At 30.7% G+C, this 9,835-nt stretch overlaps 1 protein-coding gene across 1 annotated transcript; it reads left to right on the top strand.

The window, feature by feature from the left end:
• Positions 1–1,087: 1,087 nt before the first annotated feature.
• Positions 1,088–9,185, top strand: LOC123658749 (MORN repeat-containing protein 5-like). The gene is made up of 6 exons (XM_045594090.1): positions 1,088–1,146; positions 1,621–1,745; positions 3,616–3,802; positions 5,512–5,679; positions 8,275–8,473; positions 9,063–9,185. The coding sequence occupies exons 1-6, from the start codon at positions 1,109–1,111 to the stop codon at positions 9,147–9,149; spliced, it is 804 nt and encodes a 267-aa protein (XP_045450046.1). The 5' UTR covers positions 1,088–1,108; the 3' UTR covers positions 9,150–9,185.
• Positions 9,186–9,835: the final 650 nt, after the last annotated feature.

Here is a 9,835-nt window from a genome sequence, read left to right as displayed (position 1 = left end):
TTACAATATTACACGTAGAATAAAGAAATATAATATGACGTTTTAATCTACACAGTCGATAATTATGTAAGTAAGTATGTATCCTTATGTGAGTAGCTATGCTGGTTTTGTCAGCTGTGACCTGTATATGAGCCCGAAAAAATAAAGAAGAAGTCATAACGAATTCACGTTGTAAACAAATAAGCAATACAGAGGAAAACGTCGATTGTCTAACAAGCCATTTATTATATATATATTTGCTGTGCCCGCGACTTCGTCCGCGTGAAATTTAACAAAAAATCTATTGTTTAGTTCGCAGAGTTATAAAATATATAATTTTCTAAAATAAAGTAGCCTAAGTTACTCCTTATTACATCACCTATATGCCAGTGAAAGTCCCGTCAAAATCGGTCCATCCGTTTCAGAGATTAGCCAGAACAAACAGACAGAGAGACAGACAAAAATTATAAAAAATGTTATTTTGGCATATGTACCGTATATACTCGTATATACACATGAATTTAGTAAAAAGCGGCTATTTTAAATAATAATATTTATATTGAATATAAATAATAATAATTTTATTTATTTGTATAGATTACTAAGTACTTCAGAACAAATCAGCTTATGGTGAGCACAGACTTTACAGAAGAATTCGTAATTACAATACGAGTACAATTCAAATAAAGCAATTGATTTTTTATTTGAGCAAACCGCCGACTGTAGGACTGTTATTTATGCAAATTTTGAGAAAAAATATATTTGTTTCGTTTAAACAGTAAGCAATTGTTTTAAGAGGGTATATAATAGGTTTTATTATATGTTATTATAGGTATAATAGGTTATTAGATATAAAACTTTGTACCCCTTTTGACGAAAATTGGAATGCACAATGCTAATATTCGTTTTTTATTTTGTATAAAATATTCGATAAATCAAGTAAATAATACTTTTTCTAATATTTTTAGAAAGCAATTTCCTGTATAGAAAGATCTTTGTTGGTGTTAGCAGAATGTAGTTGTATCAACAAAGTATGGAAAAAAATATCATTTTTCTAAGTAAAAAGCACTGAATTATTTAGTCTTTTTACAGTGCGGGGACAAAGCGCGTGTCACAATGGGAGGATTTGATGAGGAAATTCTCAGAAGCACACAAAGAGGAATGCAAGTAAGCTTTAAAAGTTTATGTAAATATTTTTTTTACATCTGCGCCTAAATTATTATAAAAAAATTTTTTAAAGTTGTATCTATGTGAACTAAAATAAATGCTAAAAAAATATAATACTAAAGTAAATGTTAATTTTAACAACGCCTCTAATAATAGTATAATATAACAAACTGATTGGGTTAGGTTAGATTGTAAACGTTCTTAATAAAATAAATATATGAACAAAAACTAATATTGATACCTAAAAAATATTATATATTATTACAAAGTGACTATTTTATAGCCCAAAGCAATTATAATTTTGCTTTGATGACATCTTAAATAACCTGAAATAATACATCAGCATGCTAACAGATAAAATGCAATAAACTTATTATATTTTTTTTCACATAATAAAATTTATAAAGTCCCTTCTCGAAGCTAGATTTAATGCATTCACGAAGGTTATCCCTTTGAGAGTAGTTTGTTTTACAGGACCGTATCTTTAGATATACCTCGGGTCCAGCGTTCAATGAAGAAGTTCCCGACGGGCTCTCAGTACGAGGGTACGTGGGATATACTGGGCATGAGTGGATACGGTGTATACAAATTTCCGAATGGTTAGTAATTTATATATGCATATGTAAATAATAATAAAAATAAATTATTAAAGAGGTCTTATTGGTAATGTAATAACTCATCAGAATCCTTGCCACGACAAGGCCGGTCGTACGCTTCAAATTTTTTTTTTTTGGCATTAGCTTAGAACTTACGTCCAAGTTCTTTGACTTAAAGAAGTTATTACAATATTTAATAAACAAAATACGGTAAAAAGTCGTGAACTCATAGGAAGCTATAATAATAGAGAATATTTTTTTTAAACCTAAACAATATTTCAGTCCCTTAACATCTTTATACTTTCAGGTACATATGGTTGTCTCTACATTACTTTGAATTGTTCACATATACCGTTACATATAGTTAGTATAATTAGTTCAAGTCGGTATACGTTTGAGGTGAACCCCACTACAAGGATCATTTCCTCAAGAGCGTCTTGTTAAGCTTAGGAAATTTGACCGTACTTGTTAGCCTAGCGGTGCTCGAGCAGTGGCCCGTGCGATATTAACGTTACATAGAATAGGAGAAAATTCGTAATATCTAAGGACCAAACTTCTAAAATTTGTGTTCTTTTTAAATATACTTTCCTTTTTATTGTAGAAGTTATTATTGTTGTTATTTTTTACGCACCGTGTTGAAAATTTATTCATTTTCATGTGTAAAGCGGCATGGGATTGTACGTGATTAATTTTTTTATTGATATAATAGAAATTGAAGATATAGTATGACGATACTTTAGATACTATAAATGTAGAGATTTTTGTCAACGATAATATCTTATGGAACTGTACAACTATGCTGTAATGAAATTTAATGAAAAATTTAGGTTAAATTCATTTTCGGTACGCGCCTCCATAGTGTGGAACAAACTCCCAAGAGTCATCCAAACTAGTCCTTCCCTTGTTTCCTTTAAATATAAATTAAAGAAGTGTAGAGATTTATTTATTATGTATGTATGTATTTGTATTTGTTAGTTTGTTACATTTTTAAGTATACATAAATTTATTATCTTTTTTTTACCAGTTACATTTTTGTTTATTTATTTATTTAGTTGTATTTTTGTACACAAATGTTGTAGTTATTTAGTAGTTTTTTTTTCTTCTTCTTTAATTGAATACAGCTTGCACTTTTTTTATGTAACACTTACTCATGACAATGCCAATGGGTTGACTGGTAGAAATCTCTTTCAGAGATAAGTCCTTTGCCATAAGCAATAGTATTATAATGTTTTGGTGTTATGTTTGGTGATATCATCGCAGATAAATAATAAGAAGGCACCTACAGGAGCTACAAATGAGTAATTTATTAAATGATGTTAGGTAGTTAAAAATTAAAAACGAAGTGTTAGTTTCTGACTCTCTAATGAGCGTCTTAAACGAATGTTACCCTACTGCTCTACATCGAACCAATCGTACAATTAACAACCTTCCACAATTACTCAATAATAATAAAGCTTTACTTCGATATAAAGTTTGACCAGTAATTTAAAAAAAAATTGAGTTCAGGCTGAACTTTCTATAGTTATTAATAAATAATAAGTCAACGCTTCACACTCAACGGCCCCCAGTAGGATTTTCTCCCGTGTTGAGGGTCCGAAAACACACACACAATACACATGCACAAAGGCCCAGACTACGACAAACATCTATATTGCCAATAAAAATATATGTCGTGAGCGGGGATCGAACCCGCGACCATCAGCGCAACAGTCAGTACTGTGACCGCTTCGCCAACGCGTCGTCATAGAATATTAGTATAATCTGTATTAAGAATGATCAACCAACCTCCCTCGTGATATAATATATAAATTTAGAAGAAATTCTTACGTTGAGGAGTAGACTTAACCTTATAATTGAAAAAAATAATCTTCAGATGTGGTATATGAAGGTGAATTCGATGATGGTATGTTCCACGGTCAGGGTGACCTGATATATCCAAGTGGTGCTATCCTTCGTGGAACATGGAAGAAAGGACGGTTGATAGAACGAAAACTTATCTTTGCCGAAGGCTTGGAGTACAGCGAAACAGACTGGAAATATTGTAGGATGCCTGATAGAAGGTTAAGTTGAATTTTATTCATTAATCATACTCGTATAATAAATAAATATCTATAACATACACAGATGGTTATCTATTCCTAAGGTAAACAACTTAATGCTTTTCTGATAAACATACACCCAGACTCGGAAAGGGAATCGAACCAACAACTTCTGGCGCAGATAGGAGAGTCACTACAAACTGCTCTAGCAGTAGGATTTTCTTTCCGGTTTCCGGTTTCGATCCGGAAAACATAAAATACACAAATACAAACACCCAGACCAAGACATAATTATATCTATAACCATTACAAAGGTCTGTCGTGAGCAGGTATCGAACCTGCGATCACCAGTGCAACAGCCAGTTTGTGACCACTGCATCTACACGTCCTCAATATCGTTCGTCCTATTATATTAAATTTAAATCAATTAATTTGTGTGATGTTTATAATAATGTTATAGAAAGTTCCTTAAAATTTAGTTATTTTGTTACATGCACCAATTGCCTGAGGATTAGAAAAATATATTTTTGAGTTAAAAAGCCTATTTGTGGTCTATGATAGACTAGGATGGATGTATAATCAAAATCAAAAATAGCTTTATTCAAATAGGCTCCAAGAGCACTTTCAAATCGTCATTTTAAAAATTGAAACTTTAAAAATAAATTATTATTTTTGTAAAAGTGAAGCTACCACCGATTCGGAATGTAGATTCTGCAGAGAAGAATTAGCAAGAAACTCCGCAGTTACTCTTTTGAAAATAATATATAAACTGTGTTTTAGTACAAAATTAGAAACATGTTGCATGAAATACAGTCTCACACATACACACGTACACGTACACGTAGTAGATACAACAACCCTTATAACACTAATATATTTATGGTGTTAGGTATAATGCTAGCTATAACCATGTCTAATAATCTGATAAATATAACATTTAATGTGAGGGAAACTACGTATCTACAAGTACGTAAACCTATGTTTATAATGAATACTGCAATACTAAATATTTAATCTTTATTGCAATATCTTTATCATTTATGTCAATATGTGTCCCCACAGTTATTGTCATTTCACATTAATTTTATTAAAAATATAAATATTATATTTAAAATAAAAGAGTACAACTGTGTACGAGCAATCATTCTGTTAATATTTATATAGTAAGTCTAAAAGTTAAATATATCGTAAATATAGTAGATATTTCTTTTTAAAAAATTTCTGTAAACGCTGAAAACTTGGCACTAGCGCTGACTCCCTGGCGGATGTTATGTAAGTAATTTAAGCTTTGCCAATTGATGAAGAACAAAGGTTTTTAAAAAAACTAATCACGTTTTTGGCAACATAAGGCAACAAATGAGGTACTATAAGGCATTATATTGTGCAAAATATACACATATTTATGGTTCTTATAATTAGCGTACAAATTGAAAATTATACGACAGGCATACAATTTTAGTCTTTCTGCTTCGGTGTAACTTCTTTTTCTTAAAAAGTCTCCAAACGATGAAAAAAATTAATATTTATTTTGTTTTCCTTACAATTACTTCATTTTCATTCCATCAATGCTACAGTACTCGTATATTATATATATTTGTACACGTACTTCTTCACAGGTCTTCTTATCATAAGTTATATAGCGAGAGCTTTTACGCCCTAGGTATATCTCAATAATCATCGCTAGTTTGGAGAGAGAGTTTGAAGCATTTTTTAAATTATTTTCATTTAAGGTTCACTATAGAATACGATAATGGTCTAAATCCCGCTGGTGAATCATACCTAACAGCAGAGCAGCCTCCAAGAGCTATACCACCTGGATATTACGACACTGGAGACGGCTTTTATGATCCAAAGACCAAGGCCGTCTATAAAGCTGAAGATTTAAGTGCTATTATAAGGTAAAAAATGACTTTTAGTCACTATACGACGACGAATACTACGAATCTCTAATATGTTATAATAATAAAAATTAAAGCGATTTTTTTTTTGGAAATTGAAAATTACTGTTTAGAAAACAGTTATAATTTTTTAAAAGTTACGTTGCCCACAACTAAAATTATTTATAAAATTTCACGCTAGTAAATAAAATCGTAAGAAAATATTGGATAAGGAATCTGCCTTTACCATCGCTGCAAGTGAAGCCATGAGAAATTAACGTCTACTTTATTATATAAATACAGAATATATCTACGATATTTAAAGGTCTACACTGTTGTCCTCAGTGGAGCGTGGCGGATTAATAATAGCCTTCACCATAGAAGTACTTACTGGTCAGTGCCAAGCTGTAAAACGTTTAGATACAAGCTGTTACAGATTAGTAGGCAAGCAATATGCAAACATTGCGGAGTGAAAATTAAGCGGGCATGACACGTTTAAATATGCTTTCGTAATAAATGATTAAGGTATTTCACGTCAAAACAAAAAAAAAAGTTAAATGAAAGGTTCGTAATAAAAATTCGTTCACTCGTAATAAAATTCGCGTTAAAATAAATTAAAAATTTCTCTCTGAAAATCTGAAATACGGATACACATCGAGCGCGCTTAATTTCAGAATCAGCGACTCGTATCATGATCGATGTTATTGAATGATTAATTTAATTAATATGAATTCTGAAAACCTTCAAAACTATATGTTTACCTTGCTTGTTTACGGAATTTGCTAGGCCCTTCTTTTGGCACTGGGGTTATAGGTTCGATTGACGCCTAGAGTCTGGGTGTAATATATGTTTATGAATATTTATCAAAAAAAGTGTGTGAGTCGAAGGACATACGACGAAAATTTATGTTTTGAAAGTAATAAGTATACTTTAAAAAAGATTTTCAATATTTTTGTGCGTCACTATCATCAAAGCTATCTAGATTGACGCGGTGACGGATTAAGAAAACATGACTTATCTTCGCGACTAAACGTAGCCCCTGTTAACGAGCTGACATATTCATTGTAATCGATCTTAGTCAAGGGGCTGTGCCGTGCCTATATAAGAGAATGTAAACGTTGGTGAAGGCTTTGTAATCGTAAGAAAAATATTATTTAATTTGTACAAAGTGTATTATTTTAACTTATTTCGATTCCTATCTTCTTTTTTTTCTAAGGTGATGACAGGTCCTTTGCCGCGGTTGGTGATAATCTCGCTTTTTGCTCCAAGGTTGTGGGTTTGATTTCCACCGATACATATATGCAGACAGTATATGTAACTAAAATAAAATTTATTTATTTACTTACTAACGCCCCGCCCCGGCTTCGCAGTATTAATAGGTATATATAATGAATTCAGTTACAGCTAGAACCATGGCGAGGGGGTTTTAAGCTTTCCTTAAAAGTTACATGTCATCGCAGACTTTTTTTGACCTACAAAAGAGAAATAATTCTACTATATGCTGTTTCGTTATATATTAAAGGAATTGGACAGCGTTATCGATGAAAGCTTCCAGACAGTTTAATTTGTACTGACACTTTCAACCGTAATCACAGCCTTTGAAAGATTGCTATTACCAATATATACAAAATCTCAATAAATTGTACACCTAATCCTTTGTTATAAATCACTCTGCCCATTGATAAAACAGACAAACAGACAGACGTGGCTTAGAATGGTGTTTTAGAATTTTTAGTCATTTATAAAATAGTTGTAATTATATATTGTAATTACAATTAGTAGAATTTCAGTTGTATAAAAGTTTTTTTCTTAATAGAATTTGACTATTAGTTGAAATATCTCTCTAATCTCTCTTACTCATCATACGTTTTAAAATTTCGCTTTGTAAACAAAATTTTGTTTTAATTTTCCCTGACTAACTCTCGTGCGAGTATTTCGAGTTATAAATTAATCACAGCGAAATCGCAAACCGTACACGAATTAAACTTTTCGAAGCTTTGACGGCGATTTTTATATTAGACGTGTATGTAAACAATCACTTCATAAATAAATTTTCTTGTGAATACACAATGCCAAAGGTTATATGTTATATGTTATCATATATGGTATAAATCTATATCTGTATATAAATAAAAATGAATGTTGCTAAGCGCATAACTTGAGTATGGCTCGACAAATTTAGCTAATTATTTTTTTTTGTATGTTTATTAAGGCCCATGGAAGGTTTTAATACTAAAAAAAATAATTTTAATTATTAAGTTTTGACAGAACGAAGTCTGTCCAGAAAGCTAGTAAAAATAAAAAAATAATGTCACTTAATTATGAATTTAATATAAAAGAAATCAACCAATTAGAATAAATATTTACAAGTATTAATAAAGTATAATCAACTAAAGTCATTTCATATAACAATTGTAATATGTACCTATAAAAGAAGAATAATCTAACTTAATGATTTTCCTCTAAGTTGCATGTGTAAGTACCAAGATATCGAAACTAACAAACTAATATTGGAATAATAAAAGCACGGGCATTATGAGCCCGTGGATATATATTGTTATATATAAAAAAAAAAAAAAAAAAAAAACTTAATGATTTAACTAATGCAATGAACAGGTCGCCATCCATACGTGAGCAAAAATGGATAATTGAAAACTGCCGCACGTCACCAGACCTGCCGCTCGGTCCTCGCAAGGATCTTTACGAGGAATGGCTTGAACCACAAGAAATGATGCCCAAGCCTCCGCCACCAGCCTCTACATCTAAAGCCGCTGAAATTGAAGCACAAATGTCTCGTGACCAAGATCATGAAATCGTAAGAGAAGTTATTTTATAACGTCATTGTACTTTCGTTCAAATACAATGTATATAGAAATATGATGTGTGTACTTAATACGGATGTTTGAACGATAAATTTCAAAGTAGGTATACATAATTCTTTCATAACGTAATTTGAGCCTTTTTTCAATGTTAAATTCCAATCAGAAAGTATTTCTCAGATCCAAATTAGCTAGCTTGTAATAATATTTTATAGATATTACAAACTTTAAAAAAAATACTTTGTCCATAAATATATTCCGAAAATGTTATTCTACAGGAGGTGTCATTTAAAAATTTAGAAAAAGATGAATCTGAATCCTCAAGCAACAACGAATGAATTATGTTTATAAATTATAACTATATTTAAACTTGAATTTGACTACAACTAGATAGATTAATTGTATTATAATAAGTTTTGCAATATATTTTATTTTTACCTATTATTAGATGACAAGTATATCGTTAGGTACTTTATGTTTAGTTTTGTTTCTGTTTAAATTTTAGTTCTAATATTTATACGTATTAACTATTTTTGCCTCTTTTCCATTTTTTTTTTTATTAATTTTACTATTTAAATTTCACAGATAGATGAATGGACAAGTCTCTTGTGGAGAAAATCTTCGTCTAGATGGCTTCCAAGACCCATAATTAAATTTGAGACTTCTTTATAATTTTGTGTTTTTTAATATATTTTTCATTCGAATCTTTTTTGTTTTTTTTTTTTTTTTATTTGACCATCGATAAAAGGACTGTCGATAACAGACTTGATTAAAAATAATGTAGACTCAATTTTACCCATTATATATTATGTACACTGATTCATCTTTAAGAATTTGTTATTTTATTGAGGTAGGCCACAGCGGGAAATATCTGGCTCGAAATTAATCTCGATATTAATCTGAATAAATTTTTGTGTACATGTGGTGAATAAGGTAAACAACGCACCTCGGGAGACTGTCAAAAACGTGTTTCTTGTACTTCTGCGGAGGCGTCCATAGACGATAGAAAGGGTTAATTAATATACTTGTACAAATAACAGAAGATTGTTATCAACACATAGATAAGTGTGAATATCGGAAGGGCCTAAAATTACAATACCAATCGCAATTTGATATTGTAAATACATCCGAGAAATTTTATTCAATCTTTAACATTATATACACACATATAAAAATACACATATTATATATACACATACTTACACACATATATATATATATATATATGTACAGGCTGTCCGGTAAGTAATGGATAACCCCACAGGTGCTTGTGGAAGGGCACAGGGCCAACCCAGAAAAAAATAAAAAATAAATCTATCCGCAACGGTCTAGGGTTTATTTAAAAATAAAACAAGTAT

Source organism: Melitaea cinxia, chromosome 12, assembly GCF_905220565.1.
Source record: "Melitaea cinxia chromosome 12, ilMelCinx1.1, whole genome shotgun sequence".
Classification (NCBI taxonomy): domain Eukaryota; kingdom Metazoa; phylum Arthropoda; class Insecta; order Lepidoptera; family Nymphalidae; genus Melitaea; species Melitaea cinxia.
Note: the sequence above shows the minus strand (reverse complement) of the source record. Positions and strands in the feature narration are given on the sequence as shown.